At 34.3% G+C, this 23247-nt stretch overlaps 1 long non-coding RNA gene and 2 gene segments (V, D, J or C); all 3 read right to left on the minus strand.

Annotated features, from left to right (window-relative positions):
* Positions 1-1189: 1189 nt before the first annotated feature.
* On the minus strand, positions 1190-2366 carry LOC113045452 (uncharacterized). 3 transcript variants are annotated; one of them, XR_003275988.1, is made up of 5 exons: positions 2298-2342; positions 2027-2147; positions 1847-1911; positions 1535-1613; positions 1190-1392 (listed from the first exon to the last, which is right to left on the minus strand). It is a non-coding gene; the product is annotated as an uncharacterized LOC113045452 (long non-coding RNA). The 3 variants fall into 3 exon arrangements; XR_003275989.1 differs by lacking the exon at positions 1190-1392 and having other exon boundaries at positions 1423-1613; positions 2027-2144; positions 2298-2366; XR_003275987.1 differs by lacking the exon at positions 1190-1392 and having other exon boundaries at positions 1423-1613.
* An 18509-nt stretch (positions 2367-20875) lies between these two features.
* LOC113046299 (T cell receptor alpha variable 12-2-like) lies at positions 20876-21538 on the minus strand. The segment is given in 2 exon segments: positions 20876-21243; positions 21399-21538. Coding segments are annotated over 2 exon segments (408 nt in total).
* Positions 21539-22011: 473 nt separating this feature from the next.
* Positions 22012-22725, minus strand: LOC113046300 (T cell receptor alpha variable 12-2-like). The segment is given in 2 exon segments: positions 22012-22454; positions 22650-22725. Coding segments are annotated over 2 exon segments (486 nt in total).
* Between the last annotated feature and the right edge of the window lie 522 nt (positions 22726-23247).

A 23247-nucleotide genomic window follows, 5' to 3' on the forward strand; every position in this document is an offset into this window, starting at 1 on the left:
TGACATATAATGAAAAGCTGGAGGACCAATTTGCAACTTATTAGGTCAATTGGCAACATGATTGGCTATAAAAAGAGCCTCTCAGAGTGGCAGTGTCTCTCAGAAGTCAAGATGGGCAGAGGATCACCAATTCCTCCAATGCTGCATCGAAAAATAGTGGAGCAATATCAGAAAGGAGTTTCTCAGAGAAAAATTGCAAAGAGTTTGAAGTTATCATCATCTACAGTGCATAATATCATCCCAAGATTCAGAGAATCTGGAACAGTCTGTGCGTAAGAGTCAAGGCTGGAGAACCATACTGGATGCCCGTGATCTTTGGGCCCAACATACAGGAATGCTACTGTAATGGAAATCACAACATGGGCTCAGGAATACTTCCAGAAAACATTGTTGGTGAATACAATCTACAGTGCCATTCGCATTTGCCGACTTAAACTCTATAGGCCAAAAAAGAAACCACTAACATGATCCAGAAGCGCAGGAGTTTTCTCTGGGCCAAGGCTCATTTAAAATGGACTGTGGTAAAGTGGAAAACTTTTCTGTGGTCAGACGAATCAAAACTTGAAGTTCTGTTTGAAAAACTAGGACTCCATGTCATCCGGTCTAAAGAGGATAAGGACAACCCAAGTTATTATCAGCGTTCAGTTCAGAAGCCTGCATCTCTGATGGTACGGGGTTTGCATGAGTGCGTGTAAGAAGAAGGATCTGGGTATTGAAATGGTCAGCCTGCAGTCCAGATCTTTCACCCATATAACACATTTGGTGCATCATGAAGAGGAAGATGCGAAAGAAGAGAGAAAAAAGAAGAAGACCTAAGACAGTTGAGCAACTAAGCCTGTATTAGACAAGAATGGCACAATGCAATTAATAGTAACATATTCTTTCCTGTTCTAAATAGTGGTGACTGATTGGGAGAATTCACACAGGACATTTCAAGAAATTGATAAGCCTCAAGATAGATGTATTTAGCTTAATAAACCAGTTTCTCAGCAGCGTAAGTTGTTATAGTTGGGTTAACTTCGAGAGCAGTGAATGGGAGAGTATCATAAATATATTTTTGCATTCTCATTTACTCAAATAGCAAAATGAAAAACTCTACAATAGCATTTTCACAACTTTCAATCAAAGGAAAAAACTGATAACAGCAGTCAGACGAGAACAATGTCAAATTTAGCATTCCTCTCAAACACTCTGGATTAGAAACACCCTTGCATTAGCATTAACTATTTTTTTCTGTAATTTGATATGAATGTGATATAATACAAAGTATAGTGTTATAAATTCACATAATTAAAAAAATAAAATATATATATACAAACATTGTGAGGATTTACGATACAAACATAGCTGAAACACATCATCAGTCTTGTGAAAATTGTCCATGATCTCCTCCTGAATGACCAACAGATACACCAGAAAAATAGTGCACTTTAGTGAACTTTTAATTGCTTTTCTATATAATGTTGAATAGAACACAGTTACTCATAGTAAGGTGAACGCATGTAGGCAGGTTCATCAGCAAGAAGCTCCTCACCATCAGGAAAGACTGCAGTGCCGCTCTCATCTAATGGGTCTCCTGTTATTACCACAGCTGTTCTGAGATTATGTGTAGGCTGTTCATTGAAAAAAAGAGTGATTTACATAAAATTAAATAATAAAATATTTACATTTATTCATTTAGCACAGGTATCTTTTTATTATCTTAAAAATGAGGAACACCACAGGAATTATTTATGTCATATTATTGCATTGATTAATGGTTGTAGACTAATTAAGTACACAATGTGTCTATAATGTGTGTGTGTACACTACATATGTCTACACACATGGACAAACTCATACTTACCTCATCATATACAGTCCAGGACAGCAGGATCATCATGTTACAGGAAGGGCAATGTTAGAATTACTCTGAAAAAAAAAAAAAAAAAAAAAAAAAAAAAAGAACTGTTAATAAACTATAAATAATTGAATGTTTTAGAAGGGTTTCTGGTGTGTGTCTGCAACCGTTCACTTATTTACACACCTGCAAAATATGGGGTACATCCAGAGAGGTCTGTTTATTGTCAGTCAGCATCAGACATCAGCAGCTGTCTGTCCTCTGCCTCACAGGTGTCCACTACAGAGCCACATTTCTTCATTAACTGCTGAATAAAAAATAACATATGGGTAGTTTCTTATTGTTTAATTCAGTTCAGTGTAACAGTGTATAGTCATATATAATTTTGGATTAGGTCAAGCTGAAACACTATTTCAGTTATTTCAATGTCAAATAAATAATTAAATACTTAACTTACATATTGCTGCTCTGTGAAGCTTTTGAGACTTTCAGAGAAGTCATAACGTTACTGGATTTTCTGAGGAGAGATAACGTTAATTATCAAAACCAGTTTAAGTACGTTATGTGCAAATGTAACGTACGTTAACATGGATGTGTAACTATTTAACAAACGTAAACGAAAGAGTGACCTTGTGTTTGTAGTCTCCATTTCGTCCCACAAAGTGCATTAGACTCGCAAGCATCGCGGCTATTAAATTAATGGTTAAAACAAACATACAAAAAAAAAAAAACATACAGTCTAATGTGTCAGTGTAGGAATTAGTATACAAATAATAAATCTGTGTATTTATTTCGGAGTCTTTACTCACCTTGCGCAGCGGTTGTTTCTTACTCTCTTTGAGGGATGGAGCCGTTACTTCTTTGTATTTGAAATCGCTCTTCCAGACACGCGCGCGAACAAACAGTAGGAGCGCGAGGACGCGTCCAAACCTCATGCATTTTCTTATTGACAACAGCTGAACAATTATTTCTGAATAATTTAAACTTATTTTATTAGGCAAATTAAAAAAAAAAACAACAACTCTAAATATTACTATTGTACCGATTGTTATAATTAGAATATTTTTTTTATTAAAGTAATGCGTAATGAGTCATATTTAGTTCAATCATATTTTTAATGTTTGCTTTAAAGTTTCAAGGTAAACTATCCACCTTCAAATGATTTAACATTTAGCCTATTTCAATAAAACTATTTTAAGTTATTAAGTTATTTTATTTTATTTATTTATGTTTTGACGGAACAAGTGTGAAGATTTTTACATTTAGTTTTTTTTTTTTTTTTTTTTTTCATGGAAAGTGCCACAAAAGTCATTGTTCCATCACATTCCTAAAAAGTAATAATAATAATAATAATAATAATCAGTCAAATTTCATTTTTGTCACATGAATCTCTTGGTTCTTCCAGATGCTGGCTTTTACAAGTGAGATCTTCCAGGAACCACTTTAATGTTAACAGAGCTTACAGTAACCCTTTTTTAAAATGTGAGTTCCTCCAGGAACCTTCAGAGCACTTTGAGGTCTCAGTGTAATGAAAGGGTGACTCCAGAACCTCAGAACTGGGAACAAAGTGCTTCAAGGATCCCTTGAGTTCCTGCACGAACTGCAAAGACTATAATGGTTCCTTCAGGAACCATATTATGAGAAAAAGAGCTTTGAGGCACTTAAAATACATTTTAAGGTTCCTGGAGTACTCAAAAGGATACCTGAGGCACCTTTAGTTTTTACAGTATACTGTGATGTAAGGAAGTAGTGAATTATTCTGCTATATTTTGTTTCCCTTTCGTTACCCTTTCAGTAACCACACACAGGTGAATAATAGATTGTGGGTTTGATGTGACTTACCATCAAAGTGAAAAATGAATTTTGAGTTTTTGTACAGCTTCACATAGACTTTGTATCACTGGGCTACTCTTAGAGCACAATAATAGAGAGCTGAATCTGACAGAGTTACACCAGTAATAGTGAGTTCAGTGGATGATTGTGATTTAGTCACACGAAACCTTCCACTATTTGATTGTCCAGAATATATTAAATATTGAAGCTCTTTATTAGGATACTGTCTGTACCAGTAAAGTCTAACATAACTGCTGCTTGTTTCATATGAGCAGCTGAGGGCCACATTCTCATCTTCTTTTATGACAACAGCATCTTTGTTTGGCCAAATCTGGTCTGCAGTCATTGCACCTAAAATAAACAAACAAACATAAATGATAATAATAATAATAATATCTCGAAATATCTTAGCAAAATACAAGGCAGTAGTAATACCACTGTAATTAAAATGTAAAGGGTCAACTATACCTGAAATCATAATTAAAATGAAAAACATGTGTTTTTCCATGTTGACTAGGTCAGATCAGGTGTGTGTTAATGTTGTCTGTGCTCTGAGCTGTAGATCTGTGTCTCTGCAGGTTCACTCTCAAACACACTGGAACTTCCTGCTTTCTGTGTGATGATATCATCTGCTGCTTCTCCTGTTTTTGCCCTGCCATTGGTTAAAGGAAAGCCTTTGCAACTGCAGAAAAGTATAGATAATTTATTAAGCAGATGATTCTGAAGATAAATAGAAAACATGAATGTTAACCAATAATATTAACAGTGATATTATACATGTTGTATTATGATAATAGGCTAGTTACCACAATCAATGTCACAAATGATTAGTGACCTAAAAATAATTTTGTATCTCAAAGGTTTTATTTATTTAGTGTCATAAAGTTTCTTGTTTTAAATATTTCAATGTGTAAATTTTTTCCAGATTTAAATCAGGTCCTTAACACATATTCTTTCAATGTTCACTGAAGAGCTGGGCTCTTCACTCTGTGAGTGTGCACTTGAATGGGTTAAATGCAGAGCACTAATTCTGAGTATGGGTTACAATAGTTGGCAAATGTCATGACTTTCACTTTTGCTCTGAGGTTCATTCGACAGATTCAAGTTTAGAAGTAATTCATTCCATTACATTACAAATACACTGAAAAGATGTTGTACCTTTCTGTGATTTTACCACAGAATTAGGAGTTTTGAATCACGTGCTTACCATAGGACATAGTTTAGAATCTAGACAGAAATGGCAATATTTATTCATTAGTTAATACTAATTTCCTATAGTATTTACAGTATTTTGGTATCATTATGGTTTCTTAAGAGATATATCATAATGGTTACGATGGTATGAAAAAAAAAAAAAAAGAACACTTTTGTAATTGCATAATTAATAACAATAAATACAATATAATAAATACAATAGCTTAAATGTAATGTTTTTTTCTACATATTTTACACTAGACACAGATGCAGATGTTTCATCATAATTTATTAGTTTCTGTGTATAACAGACTGTGGTTTTGATGTGGTTCAGTTTCAACTGACAAGTTATACTGACAACATGACTAAACAATTTGACTGTCTTATGCATAAACTATGACACAAGGACTTGTCATTCTGATGCCACTGACATGTTCATTGGCACAGATCTTTATTTTTTGAGAGATGAACTAAGGACTTTGAGCAAAAGACTGGCTTTTGCAGGTATTCATCTCAAGGATGATTCAAGAAATGTACCAAAAAAACTGTAACTGAGAGTCTTGGATCTACATCAGACTTTTTGGTGTTTGTTGCACCATGAAAGATGAGCATGAGATGTTCTACGTTGTACTGACGGTACCAGAATAGATAATCTGCAGAAGAATAACTACAGGATAATGTAACATTTGAACCCTCCTCAGCAGAAAGCTCTGTTTCATCTGGTGTGATGATGTTTCCAGAGACAGCAGCTGAAATAAGAAGAGGTACATTTTAATGACATTTGATTTAAGTTAATCATTAAACATTTATAATTTGTATATTAATATACATACATGCCAGACTATAGAAGAGAAAAACTGAAAATACATCCATTGTGCAGTGCAGTGTGCTGGAAGACTGAATTGTTTCTACTCCAGTCTGATTTGATTAGATTGTGTCAGATCTGTGTAGACCCTCCTCTCTATTTACATTTCACTCCTGGGGAACAGAAGAAAGATTCTGTAACAATCATTAATGTTTTCTCCTGATTTTCATGCAGTATGGATGGGAGTAATATGTCAGAAAATTGATTTATGTTTATTGGGGTAATTTTTATTATTATGAGGATAATTAATGTTTTAATATTTTATAAGAGCACAGTTTTGTTTATTGTAACTCAGTATTATATGCTATCCTTACAATTACAGGGAATATAATATTATTTAATTTTGTATACATTTAATATTGTTTTTGCAACTTAATACTGTAAATAAATATTTGTGATTTCTCAAAACTAAAGGTGCCTCGGGTATCCTTTGGTGTACTCCAGGAACCTTAAAATGTATTTTAAGTGCCTCAAAGCTCTTTTTCTCATAATATGGTTCCTGGAAGAACCATTATAGTCTTTGCAGTTCGTGCAGGAACTCATGGGATCCTTGAAGCACTTTGTTCCCAGTTCTGAGGTTCTGGAGTCACCCTTTCATTACACTGAGACCTCAAAGTGCTCTGGAGGTTCCTGGAGGAACTCACATTTTAAAAAAGGGTTACTGCAAGCTCTGTTAACATTAAAGTGGTTCCTGGAAGATCTCACTTGTAAAAGCCAGCATCTGGAAGAACCCAGAGAAGTGACAAAAATTAAATGTGACTTATTATTATTTACTTTTTAGGAATGTGATGGAACAATTCGTTTTGTGGCACTTGCATGTGAAAAAAAAAACCTAAATGGTTGAACAAATCTTCACACTTGTTCTGTCAAAACATAAATAAATTAAATAACAAAAGGACATACAAAATCTTCTAAACAGACAGAATATCCAACTAAAATGTTACAATTATTTCTGAAAACACTTCTAAGCAATAGGGAATATATACAAGCAAACAGGCATCCAGTGGCTACACCATGTTTGTTATTATTATTTATTAATTTCCTCCAGACTTAAACTTAAATACTGCAATAACTAAAAATAGTTTTATTGAAATAGGCTTAATGTTAAATCATTTGAAGGAGGATAGTTTACCTTGAAACTTTAAAGCAAACATTAAAAATATTATTTAACTAAATATGACTAAACGCATTAATTTAATAAAATAAAAAAACTCTAATTATAACAATCGGTACAATAGTAATACTTAGATTTTTTTTTCTAGTGAAATAAGTTAAAATTATTCAGAAATAACTGTTCAATCGTTGTCAAGAAGAAAATGCATGAGGCTTGGCGTCCTCGCGCTCCTGCTGTTTGCTCGCGTGCGCGCGCGTGCGCGTGGAAGAGCGATTTCAAATACAAAGAAGTAACGGCTCCTTTCCTCAAAGAAAGAAACAACCGCTGCGCAAGGTGAGTAAAGGCTCCGAAATAAATACACGGGTTTATTATTTGTATACTAATTCCTACACTGACACATTAAACTGTATGTTTTTTATTTATTTATTTTTTTTGTTTTAACCATTAATTTAATAGCTGCGATGATTACGAGTCTAATGCACTTTGTGGGACGAAATGGAGACTACAAACACAAGGTCACAAACAATAATTATTAGTTAGGTTTAACTTACACATGATGTTTACGTTTATTCATTGTAACTCTTTTCTTCAACTTTTCTAAATTATTGTTGTCGTTTACGTTTGTTAAATAGTTACACATCCATGTTAAGGTACATAGCCTATAAGTCTTGCCACTATAGAGGTCGGGATCGTTGCGTCACGTCGCAATGCATTGTGGGAATCGCGGTACAGAAGTAGATGTACTGTATAGTAGGCATTAGGTAACGTTGGTCATTTGGTCATTAATTTTGATTATTTTTTGGAAAATGGTTCAGTATTGCTGTATTGTGAACTGCTGTAATCGGTTTCATGATCGACAGGGCAAACGCCTCGTGAATCATATTAGTTTTCAACATTTTCCTACTTGGAAAAAAAACACAAGGTGTCTGAAATCACCAAGAGGCGTCAGATGGCTTGGGTCGCCACTGTACGGAGGGAAACCATCACCTTCGATAATATTATAATACATAGTTATGGTGAGACATGTTGTGTATGGTCTCTCTCTCACATACACACACACAAACTCAGACACAAACACATTACGTTTTCTCTAGTTTTTGGCCAGTAAGGGAGTCAGTTTAGTGTCTGTATTTTTTGTTTAAACATTTTCTTTTGACCCAATCCTGAACTTAATTTTCTTTTTGATATTTTTGTGCTGACTGTATTTAACAAATTTGAACAACTTGTTTAAAAAAAAAAAAAACTGGAACGAACTTCAAAATAGGAAGTTAAGCGTCTTGTTTTGGTGAATGGTGGGTTTTGTCTGAGGTGAATGTTCGTCAATATTATACCGGATTACAGAACTACCGGAGGAAAACAGTGGATTTTTGCAAGTAGGCTATGATAGGTGAGTAATTACTCCTGAAGTGTAACAAACCCGCATAGACAAGCTTCATAGCTCGCAGAATCTGATAAGTGTGTGTGTGTGTGTCACCACTGATGCTTGGTTAATGTTAACATTTCCTTAGTGAAAAAGATTGTTTTCTCCACGTTTAACTTGCAGATCCATTTATGATCTGCAGGTGAGCCTCCAGTGACTTTTTAAAAAGTGAAAGTGACATTTTTAAATTGATCGGAGGTGTAAGCGCTCACTCCACAGACCCGGTAGGATAAATTATCAGGGAAACTGAGGCTTGGTAAACTTTCATGTGTTCATAGGGATCGATTCCGCCTACAACCTCTTTTTTTTTAAGTAGCGTTGTTTGGCTTCATTATTAAGTTTGTCCGTATAGGTATAGGCAACTTTTTTTGTCAGGTTCTATAACTTTTTCTGGAGACTGGCTATTATCTTATTACAAACCTGCTTTGCGATACCTCTAAAATGGCCGCCGTTACCCACAATGCACCATTCCATGACGTCTACGCCCGAGCTCTATTGGGCAAACAGGTCTGATCCTTAATTACTACAATTAGCCTGAATAATTTGTAAGCTAGATTTATGCCTATTTTTTCACATCTTCGTGGCACACCACAATGATTTCCGTCATCTCATGTGTTAATATTTTTTTTTAGTGTAACAGTTTATGATTTGCAAAAATAACTGTTGCATCTGTGTAGATTACATGAGCAAAGTGTATGCACGTTGTGCACGCTATACATTATGGTCAAGCATGCGCCCTTAAAATAGCATAATGAACAACGCGCAACGCGCCACTGACTTTAGACTAGTTTTTTTCTGGTCAGTGGCGCAATTGTTTAATGGAACAGCAAAATAGCACCAGGGATTGTTTGCGCCGGAACACGCCTCCTTTTTTGCACTGAACCGCCCAGGGAGCGCAAGTTCATTCACTAGTTTAGCGACGTGCTTCTGTGGAGGGAAAAGCGAGCTTTGCGCGGGTGCAAAATAGGAATGACACATGCGTCTGTGTACAAAGTCAATTGCGCTGGGTGCAAGATAGGGCCCATTGACTCATTTTCAAAGATATTATCTGCTAAATGAATAAATGTAAATATTATGTGTTCTCTTATAAATGTCCTCCATTAAACAGATCTGTCTTATCAGATGTTTCAGGTTTTTGTACAGTAGTACAAAACAGAGTCAGTCACTTTAGCAGAGGAGATCTCCAGATCCACATGGTTTTGCTTTTCTTTGTTGGGTTTAGCAGTGAATCTGGGATCTACATCAGAATTATTAGCTTCTGTTGCACGATATGTGATGATTACAAGGAATTCAGGAGCTGATCCGGGATACTGACGGTACCAGAATAAAGAATGCGCAGATGAATAACTGCAGGATAATATAACACTTGAACCCTCAACAGCAAACTCCTCAGTTTTAGTTGGTCTGATTTCATTTCCATACACCGTACCTGCAAAAATAAATCAATGTTTTCAAATGTAGATATTTTAGTGAATCAAGTGTGATCATGATTTATTCAGTGGTATGAATACTGTATGAATAATTCAACAAAATTGAATACTTACATGTAAAGAAATATCTAAAGTTTAAACAAAAGTAGAACAAAACAGTAAACAAGAAAAATATGAAAATATGCTGAAAATGAGCATATTAAATTATTTGCTGTAATTATTACAAATCATTTAATGTAGGCATTTAATGAAGTGCTATGAGGATGTGAACACAGCAATACAACTTTTGGTTTATGTACACTAAAGTATTAAATGATTATATATCAAAACCAAAAAAAAGCATTTTAAATCATGATAAAGCTCATATGATCATAACACTTATTTTTCTCATTATGTTTGCCTTTTGTGTTATTTTTATTTTTATTTATTTTTTGGTTAATGTAGCCTGGGTTTCACCTACACATTCACTTATCATTACAAAGGCAAATAAATGATTCAGTCTTACTCAAATTAATTCTGTAACTTACTCAATAACTCATAATTGAACTCCTTAACAGCTCATTAAAATGTTAATGTTGAGTTTATGTCGCCCTCTTCTGGTGTTTCATGTCTTTCTGCTCATGCATACTACACATTCACAGAAAAATGGAAATTGCAATAACCAAATTTGTGATGAATATTTTAGTGGTATGAGCGATATGAAACCAACTGAAACCAAGATTAATGGAAAATAAATATGAATGTAAATATAACTAATTCAAATTTAGATCATGTAAACTTTTAATTGAAAGACTAAATATAATGATTAATTGGTTTTAAGAATGAAATCAGTAAACCATTTATTCTAATAGAAAATAATTTCAAAAATAGATAGCTTACATAATGATGTAATGTATGATGTTGCATTGTCAGAGTTTTCGTCTGAGTGTTGAGGTTTTTCAGTCACTGTGGGATTCAGAGCACAGTAGTACATAGCAGAGTCAGACACACGCAGATTCTTGATTGTTAAAGGAACTGAAGTCGTGCTGAGATTTGCATTAAATCTCTCTTTGAATTCTCCCTCACTGTTTCCAGATTTAGAGAATTTATTTAACATGTGCTTTGGATTTCCGTTGTCTTTCTGCTGGTACCAGAAGAGAGTCTGGGCTGTATTAGCAGTCTGAAGCCGCGTTTCCACCGCAGGAACTTTACCCAGGAACTAGGGACTTGGTCCGGTACTTGGTGTGTTTCTATGGAAGCATATGGGTAGCATTATTCAATTTGGGATGTAATATGCAAAATGACAATGCAATATGTAAAATGGCAATGCATTTCTGTATTTACATTTGCGTTTTCCAATACATTTGTGCAACGTTTGGTGCAAAATGAAAATGAAAATTAAATAACATAATTTTCATTTGCCATTTACTACACCAGTTTTAAAATGTAAAATGAATATAAATTTTAACGCTTTATAAGTTGCAAAATTAAAATTAAAATGTATTACAGAAATGATTAGATATGTCTAACATGTTAAAGCAAAAACTGTGGCAAAATGATCATTAAAATGCTATTTTTCTTAATTGCATTAACACTCACAGTCAAGACACTTACGATTGCATTTTCATTCGGTGTCCCGCAATGAATGTAGCAAAACTCAATGTGCACATTGAAAATGCATTCCGAGCCGATCACGTGTCCCCGCCCTCGCGCCACGTCAATCATTGTGTGAACAAGGCGGGGCTTACAGAAGGTCAGAGACTCAAGTCTCAAGAAGAGGATTCAATCAAGTGAGACAACATGGACAAGACAGTTGGTACGTGTATGTTTTGATCATTTCGGTTTATGGCTTCAATATTTCATTCGGATTTGTGGGCGGAGCTGAAACGCTGCTTTCATCTGATTGGTCGAATCGGATCGGTTTTCATCTGACAGCCTTCAGCTCGGTCTTGTCATTCTTTCAGGCAGAATAAGAGTCAGTGCGAGTGAAGCACTGAAATGTCTGAAACTACGCTCACTGTTAATTAGCATAATATTTGAATCAGATGTAGCTGGGCAAATTCGTGCTGCTGAGACCTGCAAATTATTTCTAGGTTGTAGTATTGTATGAATATTGTCCCACTGATAAAAACAGTGCAAATAGTTCTGTCCCTTTGGATAACAGTGAAGTGGAAATTAAAATCAATAATAGACTGAACAGTTCCATGTCTGTTACATTTACCACTCTCATCTTTTAAGTCATAAGGCACTAGGTATGTGTGTGTGTGTGTGTGACATTAATAAATAATTGTAAAAATGAATATAGTTACATTTCTAAATAAAAATAGTAAAATTAGCTCCATGCTGCTCAGTGCTCCTGTAGCCTACCCCAGAGCGCCCTCTCGCGGCTGTAGACGGTAATGTTTTCTCTTGGTCTTGAATAAATGTGACATATAGTCCAGTGCGACTTATATATGTTTTTTTCCTCGTCATGACGTATTTTTGGACTGATGCAACTTATACCGAAAAATACAGTTAACATTATTATTATTATTTATAATGAGAGTAATTGACACAGACTAGAACTTTAATGTTTCACCCAATTCAGCTCATATCTTTAGACTCGTCCGACTCGTGTTGCTTGTATAACTGGCCAGACTTACCTTCCCAAAAAATCCTATTTAATTTTATTTAATAAATTTAACTATATTTATTTCCACTTTACTGTTATCCAAAGAGACAGAACTATTTGCACTGTTTTTTATCAGTGGGACAATATTCATACAATACTACAACCTAGAAATAATTTGCAGGTCTCAGCAGCACGAATTATGTGCCCAGCTACATCTGATTCAAATATTATGCTAATTAACAGTGAGTGTAGTTTCAGACATTTCAGCTGAAGGCTGTCAGAGGAAAACCGATCCGATTCGACCAATCAGATGAAAGCAGCGTTTCAGCTCCGCCCACAAGTCCGAATGAAATATTGAAGCCATAAACCGAAATGATCAAAACATACACGTACCAACTGTCTTGTCCATGTTGTCTCACTTGATTGAATCCTCTTCTTGAGACTTGAGTCTCTGACCTTCTGTAAGCCCCGCCTTGTTCACACAATGATTGACGTGGCGCGAGGGCGGGGACACGTGATCGGCTCGGAATGCATTTTCAATGTGCACATTGAGTTTTGCTACATTCATTGCGGGACACCGAATGAAAATGCAATCGTAAGTGTCTTGACTGTGAGTGTTAATGCAATTAAGAAAAATAGCATTTTAATGATCATTTTGCCACAGTTTTTGCTTTAACATGTTAGACATATCTAATCATTTCTGTAATACATTTTCATTTTAATTTTGCAACTTATAAAGCGTTAAAATTCATATTCATTTTACATTTTAAAACTGGTGTAGTAAATGGCAAATGAAAATTATGTAATTTAATTTTCATTTTCATTTTGCACCAAACGTTGCACAGATGTATTGGAAAATGCAAATGTAAATACAGAAATGCATTGCCATTTTACATATTGCATTGTCATTTTGCATATTACATCCCAAATTGAATAATGCTACCCATATGCTTCCATATGTTTCCACCGCAGGAACCAGGAACTAAATAAAAGTTCCGGGTAAAAAAATGCCCCCCAGAAAGTCCCTGCTGGCGAGGTGGTACTTTTTTAAAGTTCCGGAACTTTCGGGGGCGGGACTTTGGCGCTAAACATGCTGATTGGTTGAGTTCACGCAGCATTGGTTGAGTTCAACCACCATTTATTCGGATCTACATTTTCAAAATATTACTGTTATTGTGTCATGAAATGTAATTTTAAAAGTATTTCAGGCGAGAATGTAGTTGTTTGAAACTCAAATCTGTTGTTTATTTATAAAGACAGCGCCTATTTAAAAATGTGTTTCGCCGATCTCGTAGACAGTGAGCTCCACTCGATCAGCGGGAGCTCAGTCCTCATGTATCCGCCGAGAAGCAGCCTCTCCTGGGATAGACCTTCTGATATGCGCCGCTGGCTCTGATGTGTCTTTAGTGGATAAAACATAACATATAATTCAGCTGCGGGGTAAATCTAACAGGTTTTCTTTGGTCTGTATTCAATTTATCTATATGTAAAAATGAAAATAAAAAGGCAAGTCTATATAATATTTCTTTCATTGTAATGGCTGTACGTTACACTTATCCCTGAACTAAGTACATTTCTGCAGCTGTTATTATGTTTAAATGAAAATGAAAGGAGGCAGTGGTATTTTATATCCTATTTCGTTTTATTGTAAATAAACTGAGGGGAAAATTGCAGTAGCCAAAGCGATCTGAGTTCACGCAGCATTGATTGAGTTCAACCACCATTTATTCGGATAATTTTCAAATATTACTGTTATTGTGTCATGAAATGTAATTTTAAAAGTATTTCAGGCGAGAATGTAGTTGTTTAAAACTCAAATATATGGTTTATTTATAAAGACAGCGCCTATTTAAAAATGTGTTTCGCCGATCTCGTAGACGGTGAGCTCCACTCGATCAGCGGGAGCTCAGTTCTCATGTATCCGCAGAGAGCAGCCTCTCCTGGAATATACCTTCTGATATGCGCCGCTGGCTCTGATGTGTCTTTAGTGGTTAAACATAAAATATAATTCAGCTGCGGGGTAAATCTAACAGGTTTTCTTTGGTCTGTATTCAATTTATCTATACGTTAAAATGAAAATAAAAAAGGCAAGTCTATATAATATTTCTTTCATTGTAATGGCTGCATATTCACATTTCCCTGACCTAAGTACATTTCTGCAGTTGTTATTATGCTTAAATGAAAACGAAAGGAGGCAGTGGTATTTGATATCATATTTCGTTTTATTGTAAATATACAGTATGGAAAATTGCAGTAGCCAAGAGGAGCTGACTGAAGTTATCAAGTATCATATATATATATATATATATATATATATATATATATATATATATATATATATATATATATATAGTATATAGTTACGCTGCTGTTTATAGATTAACCGGACTTGCGTAGTTGCAGACATCACACTCCCCAGTCGAATGTACAAAGTCTGAACTAACTACCGAGGATGCACGTCCAAAATCAGCGACAGCGTACTTTTTGTTTTTTTTTTAATCAGAGGTACTTTGTATTGAGAAACGCGCGCAGACCTACGTCACCAGTCATTTGCCTAATCTACCCGGTACTTTACACCGCGGTGGAAACGCAGAAAGCAACAGGTCTGGGGGGAAAAAAGTTCCTGGGAAAAAAAGTTCCTGGTAAAAATGTTCCGGGTAATTTCGGTGGAAACGCGGCATGATATGTACAGTTGATTGTTACAGTGTCACCTTCAGAAGCAAACTGAATCCTTGTATGCTGATCAACTTTGTCTTGAGATTTACAACCTGAAACAGAATTATAACAATATGAATAAATATGCACATTACACACATAAGGAAAAGTCATATGAAAAATATTAGAAAATAATCATTTATTTTGCTACTTACCCCATATATATATAACTATGATCACAATGGCACTTTTCCACAGTGCCATTATATGCAATTGAAATTGCCGGCTCTTAAAAAATGTGCAGAGTGTGATGTGTGTAATGAGCCCCTTCCTCTTTCTGCTTCTGTTAAAGCAGCAATAAATTCAGATCACTTTGTCTGACAGCTGGGAGGAGCCTGCACTGTTAGTCTTTTCAAAGGGTTTTACAGTAACTTACTATAGAATACACAAAGATTTATTTGTTCTCTTACGTGAATTATTACTCTCAGAGTGCTTGGGATGCTCATGGTCTTTAAAACACGAATATATATATACTGTAAAAAAAAAAAATCAGTTGTTTCTACAGAAAAATACCGGCAGCTGTGGTTACCAGAACAATACTGTAAAAATGAGATCAAACCGTAAACATACTTATGGAGTTACATGCGAATTTTACATTTTAAACATGTATATTTAACATTGGATTTCAGTAATATTAACATCATTGTTACACTGAAGTGAACAAGTTTGTTGAGTTAATTTAACATTTTAAACATGTGATTTCAACATTGGGATTCCGTGATATCTATATGTCACTACTATGCTAAATTGAAGAGTTTGCTCAGTTAAATTGACATCCGGCTGTTTATTTAACATTATAATGTTGTATATAAATAGACACTTTCCTGTATTTTTTACATGTAATAATTGCTTATTGTGCATCAATAAATGATCAAATTATAAGGGAAATCAGGGGCGTCGCTAGGCCCTTTTTAGGGGGGCTTCAGCCCCCCTAAACTTATGCCCAGCCCCCCTAAAAAATTATTTGATTAATTAATTAGTGATCGCTTCAGTCCCCTTTAAAAACTCATTTGAGACGGTGGCAAGCTGCATCAAGTTCCGGCTCCTCCCCTTATCTGAGTCTGCACGGATTCAGCTTGTTTTTCAATCCACAGGGGCGCCGAGCAGAGCGAACATCAGAGAGTACAAGGTGTGTGTGTGTGTGTGTGTGTGCGTGTGCGTGTGTGTGTGTGCGTGCGTGTGTGCGTGTGGTGTGTGTGTTCTCGCATCCAATACCAGTACGTCTTCGCTGCTTTCACTTTCAGCCTTTATCACAGTTTGACAGATGTTTTTTCTTCCAACAAAAATGAAGCGATTAACACCCATGAAAACATACTTTAGAAAACGATCATGATTTATTTTAATTTACTTTTTGAAATTGAAAACATATTATTGTGTATTTCGGCATTACATTATGCAGCCATGCAAAATAAAATATTAACGACACACATCATTGTCTGAAAGTACAAAATGGCACAGAGAGAGAAACATCATGTGGAGTTATTTTGTTTTCTATTATTAAACATAATTTTATATTAAGTAATAATTAATCATTAGTGTATCATGATCCATATATTAGAGTAAGAGTAAAGGGATCTGTGATTTTTTTTTTTTTTTTTTAAGTAATTGATTTATAGAAGTGGCAAATTGATAATGATGTCATTTTTAATAAATATAAATAAATATAGAACAGATTAAACATATTGCCAATAGACAATTACATTAATACATGTTTTGTCTATATTCTTAATGAATATTAGCTGGTTAGTTAAATGATTTGAAATGAAATAAATGTTCAGGGGCTGACTTGATGTATAACCAACCGTATTGTTGATCATAAATTAATAATAATACTACTACTACTACTACTACTACTAATAATAATAATAATAATAAAATATAATAATTTATATTTCATTGTAGATGGATATACAACATTTATTTTGTCGTGCGGGAGTAGGTCTGCAAATGAGCAACAGTCAGGTGAGAATAGAACAGACAGCCTCACACACACACACACACACAATACCACTGTGTTCCCAAGATTCATTGCAGTCATTGAACCCTTATGTTGTTTTAATTTTCTGCCAATTTCCACGTACATTTCATAAGAAAAAGCAGTGGTATCATCAAAGGATAAACATGAATGTCCTAATACTGAATCAGGAAGTCTTTATTGTAAAAAAAAAAAAAAAAAAAAAATCTACATTCCCAATTCAAAATTTTCCAGTGACTGGTCACATCTAAAAAACTGTATTAGTTTTTTTTTACAGTGTTATATATGGCTCAGTCAGTACTCCTACTCCCATATATGAAGTACGGGGAATACAATGGAATAGTGGATTGCAATAAGGTTAGTAGTATGCAACCCTACCCTAATAGTAAAATAATATTTTTTAATCATACCCTTATTGGGGGCTGAGCCCCCCTAAAATCAAAATGTTAGAATCGCCCCTGAGGGAAATATCAAACAATAAACTAATTTAAACTGGTAAAACAACAGTAAAACTTTGCATTTTAAATTGGGATGTCCTGTATATTATACATAAAATATCCATAATATGCTGTATTTTATGTTTTAATAATGAAGTTATATTGTGGTAAATTTAAAAAGATACATCTTGAAATAAGACAAGAGAGGAAAATATATTTTACAATTTATTTAATAGCCATCAAAATAGTTGTAAATAACGATGCATTTTTTCAAACTAAGTATGGAAAGTTATTTTTTAACCAAGTTTAAAGTGCCAGGCGCACAACAACAACTCAGTATGGCATAACACAATTGGCCCATTTTTTTCAAATGTATACAAGATGCAAAAAAGCTACATGTAATGTGTTTTTTATTTTTTATTTTTAACTATGACTGAATCCAAGTTGAAATACTCCAGAAGACCACCTTTCTTAATGTGCATCCATACACAGCGTGGATGTTCTCCGGAACTCTTCCAGTCTCGTGGATTCATCCCCGAGAAAAACCTGCATCGCAAGGTTTGTACGTGTGAAGAAGCTCGGTGTTTAAGAATTTTCTTGGAAAAATAATTCTAATGATTAAAATGTAGTTATTAATGTTGAAATTTAATATTCATACACTGAAGCTGGAAATTAATATCCAGAACATACTTTTAATGTTTCTTTGAAGTTTTATAACGGGTCTAATTCAGTCCTACCCAGGTGTTACCACATATTTTATTACATTAAGAGCTGGATAGATTGTGGTTTTGATTGTGGTTTTCACTAGATATTTTCAAAGTGAGAAGAGCTTCAGGTTTTTGTACGACAAGTTTCATGTTTTGTATCACTGGGCTCCTACTCTTAGAGCACAATAATAGAGAGCTGAATCTGACAGAGTTACACTGTTAATAGTGAGTTCAGTGGATGTGCGTGTTGTAGCTGAATTAAATCGACCATCAGAGGTGTGTTCATCAGCACGCGATCGAGCACCTTTGAGTAATAAATATTGTGGTTCTCTGTTGGGATACTGTCTGTACCAGTAAAGCACAACATAGTCACTACTTGAACTATATGAGCAGCTCAGCTTGACAGTTTCTGTTTCTTTAGAAGTTTTTTCTGTCCCTTTATCTGGATCAATGTTGTCTCCAGCCACCAAACCTGTCAACAGTATGATTTTGATTTATGAAATCAAGGTAGAAAATAATATTGCAAACACACTTTACTTTTATGTATTTTTTAATAGAAAAATCCACTAGTAAAATCAAACCATTAAAGAATTTAGCGTTGTAGTCTTTAAAACAATGTAAATATGAATATAGATACTTTCAATTGTTAAGTAAATAATGTACCTGTTCCCACAATGAGTATCAGTATAAAGCATCTGTCCATGTTCAGTCAGATCAGTTCAGTTCTCTGTTGAGTCTCTCAGTGCTCTGAGCTGTAAGTCACTGCAGATCTGTCAGAAACACACACAGGAACTACCTGTTCACTGAACTTCCTGCTGCTGTTCACTTAAATCCATATGGTGCCATATACTGCCATTCAGAAGTTTGGGATCAATACATTTTTTATGTTTTTTAAAATAAGTCTCTCATGTTCATCCAGGCTGCATTTATTTAATAAAAAAAAAAGCATAAAATATTAGTAATATAGTAAAATATTACAATTTAAAATGAGAGTTTTCTATTTAAAGATAATCTATTTAAAGATCATTTAAAGTTAATCATTAATGGATTCAGATGCAGGTGATTGGTTGGAGATGACAGTTTTAAAACCAAACAAAAGAGCCTTGAGAAAAGAAATCAGAAAATGTGTGATTGGTGTCTTTTGGTTTGGTTACAAATTTGGGATCAATAAACTGCACTCTGTTAAAAAGGTTGAAGAGAAAAAAATAATTAAATACAATAGAAGTGCATCTGCTCTGTTTTATTTTGCCAACTTCACAACTCCAGGTTCATCTTCATCAACTTTAAATACTTGATCCTTGATGGTTTGCTATAAATTACACCTTATTACTGAAAATAACTTTTCATAATGTTTTACTTTTTTTGTAGTGTTTTGTTAACATAGTTTTTAATTTATTTAGTATGTTTTTGTCTGAGTGTTGAGTGTGTTTCAGTCACTGTGGGCCTCAGAGCACAGTAGTACACAGCAGAGTCAGACACATGTAGGTTCTTGATCATCAGTGGAAATGTTCTTGATGTGGAGTCCAATGTTGCTGAATATTTCTTTATAAAATGAGGCTCATTGTTTTATTGATTCAGAATAAATGTTGCTGATCTGTTTGGTATCTGTTTGTACCAAAAGAGGTGCAGATTTGTAGGAGTATAATTACACATTAAAATAACTTGAGCTCCTTTACTTTCAGGTGCTGAGGACACTGGAAAAATAAATATGAAAAAGTAAGTCATTAACATGAATTTTTAGCAAAGTAAACAAACATTTATTAATCTTAATTCCAGTTAATCAGTTTCTTTTAAATTATACAGATGTGCTTACCATCATAATGTGCTGTGAAACACAGGGAAATCAAAGCCCATCTAAACATAGTTGATATATAAACAAACATTCAATCACCTGTGCTCTCAAAAACTGATCATCTTGCAGAGTGTTTTTTTTTAATGTTTTAGTTGTCACGTGATCTACTCATATATTGAGATGGTGAGGCTGACTCCTTGTGGATGAAGTTTGAAATTGCTTAAAAAAAAAACTTTATTTTGGAAACCATTTGTCATCAATTTTAAATTAGCCTGAAAATGTTTTAGAAGACATGATTAAAATTAAATAGTCATCCCTGTGTTTTTAATATATTTATTTACTGAATATACCAGTGGGTATCATGTACCTGTATCAGGCACCAATTTGTTTTTAGCTTCTTTGAAGTAAATGATCTGAAGATGATTACTTTGGTTGTTTATTTACCACATTTGTGCATGTGTATGTGTATTTTACACTGACACTTTTCAACCTACAATAATCAAAATGCTCAAAGGTGTGGCTTCTCTGAATGGCCAAAATAGTTCTAGATATCCATGTAATTTACAGATTTAAGGGCCACATTTCTCATGGTTCTTTTATCTTAAAAAGTGAATAGCATAAAAAAAAAATAATAATAACAGTCAATCCTTACAGTTTTGTGGATATATTGTCCATATATTTTCAATAAACGGTTTAAATCGGTTTAAAATAAATTTCTACAATAATAAATAAATATTTCAAAGCAATTTTATAGTATATTCTTGTTGGTTATATAATGTTATCTATTTATTTGTATATAACATTAATAATATGTTCATAAAATACATTTAATATTGTTTTTGTAACTATAAAACAAATCTCAAACTGTTACACATGCTCTGGTAAACACTTGAAGTTAATGTGTAGTAACATCTTAAAAAACAGTCTTCATAGGTATTTGAGTATTTTCTTATGAATCTCCTCTTATAAATAGATTTGTCTTCTCAGATGTGTCAGGTTTTTGTACAGTGTTCTTGTGTTTCCTGTCACTGTGGGCCTCAGGGCACAGTAGTACAGAGCAGAGTCAGTCACTTTAGCAGAGGAGATCTCCAGATCCACATGGTTTTGCTTTTCTTTGTTGGGTTTAGCAGTGAATCTGGGATCTACATCAGACTTAGCATCTTTTGCTTGATAAAAGAGGTTTACAAGGAATTCAGGAGCTGATCCGGGATACTGACGGTACCAGAATAAATACTGTGCAGATGAATAACTGCAGGATAATGTAACACTCGAACCCTCTTCAGCAAACTCCTCAGGTTTGGTTGGTTTGATTTCATTTCCATATGTGGTACCTTCAAAAATAAATCATCTTTTATAAATGTGTATTTAGAATAAATCGAGTGTGATCAGTGATATTTTAAAGGTATGAAGATCACCTTAATTAAAATTCCTCACATTATGGTTGATTAGAATACTATTGATAAAATACAAGAAAAACAATACTTACATGTAAAGACAAAGAGCAGAATAATAGATTGGGGTACCATTGTCTGTGTTCACTAATGCAGCTTAAATGAGCTCTGCAACAGACACTGAACTGTTTTAACAAGATTACAATGAGTGTCAGTCCTTAGAGCTCCACCTCCTCTAGTAAAAATATAACTCACATTTTGAAAATCTTGAGTAAAAAACAATAAAGTATATATTACCGTCCAATTTCTGTTGATTTTGAAATGCTCAGAGCACAGTAATACACATCAAGGTTTTGAAATAAAAACTCAAATCAGTAATTCCAGATGGAGTTTAATAATCATTCCTCATGAGTGATTTTAGAAAAAAAGTGGGTTTGTGGACCCCTTTCCCAATGTGTTAACATTGCTGAGCTGCTTAGTGCGGTGTTAGAAAAGGTTCATGATGGAGAAATGTGGTGCATAATCAGACCTTTCCAGCTTAACCTAACTCTAACACTAACACACAGCAAACTTAACACATGAGCAGCATGGTCTATCTGTCTAAGATAGACGTCAGAAGTGGTATACTCATATTCAATATTAACCAAGAGTTTTCCTTCAATAAACTCTTATTTTGCTGCTTAAGTATTAGTACTGTAGTTGTTAAGTTTAGACATTGGGTTGAGTTTGGGTTAGGGTTAACTCTGAACTGCTCTGTGCAATTCTCTGAAAGGTATTTCTGAAACATTGAAATAGTTTATGAGTTTTATTGTTCAGGAGGTTTTTGTACAGTGTAGTTGAGTTTCCTGTCATTGTGGGCGTCAGTGCACAGAAGTACAGCGCAGAATCTGTTACTTCAGCATCAGAGATCTCCAGGCTCACAAGATTGTTGTTTTTATCAACTTTAGGTATGATACGATCAGGAAGAGGTTTACTTGTGTCTCCATTTTGATAAATATATGCAAGGAACTCTGGTTTGGATCCCGAATACTGACGATACCAGTGCAGGTTTGTAACAGCTCCATCATATTTACAGGACAGAGTGACTTTTTCTCCCTCAGATTTAAGTGCCTTGGGTTCCCGCGGTGTGATTGACTGTGCAAGCGTCTCCTCTGCAAAACATTACATCACATTTCTTTAATGAACTTACCCAAAGGATTCATATTAATATATTACAGCATTACAATGAAATCAGTGCACACCATCAGAAAATAATAGAAATGAAGCATCCAAACACTGTATAAAACTCCAGATTTATGACATCATTCAATCAAACTATTAAAGGTAAAGAAACAATAACTTCTTACTTTTAATCAACAATAGCAGAAGCAGAACACAAAGGATGGGCATGTTTGCAGTGCACGAAGCAAAAGTTGAGTTGCTCTTTTTCAGATCTCCACAGGCTCCACCCACTGTATCTGTCATCATAAGAGGATCAAAACACAGCATTAAAATTAAACTTTTGATTGATGAACACTGAAGTAAAAATATAAACCATAATAACCAAAAAGAATTAAAGCTTGTCTGATCATTAAGATGATCTTTTTCACTATGGTGGATGTTTATGTTGGCCTACTGCTGTTTTAAAGTATATGTTTATGGTTTATTTATCAAGTTTATGGTTCATGAAATCTTCACCAACACATTAGAGTTCTAGCTCAAATTAGAGTTATAACAGCAAATTAATTTACTTAAAAGAAATGATTAACATGTCAGTAACACTGACTCTGTATCTCCTTGAAAGATGAACAGTTCATTAAATGTTAATGTTGAGTGTATATCGCCCTCTTCTGATCTTTAATACCTTTCAGCACACTGCACATTCACAAAACAGGTAACATGTTATAATTCTTGTGGCATGATGAGTAATATAAAATCAACAGAAATCAAAAGGGTAAGGGAAAA

The sequence above is a fragment of the Carassius auratus genome, chromosome 27, assembly GCF_003368295.1.
Source record: "Carassius auratus strain Wakin chromosome 27, ASM336829v1, whole genome shotgun sequence".
In the NCBI taxonomy this organism is placed as follows: Eukaryota; Metazoa; Chordata; class Actinopteri; order Cypriniformes; family Cyprinidae; genus Carassius; species Carassius auratus.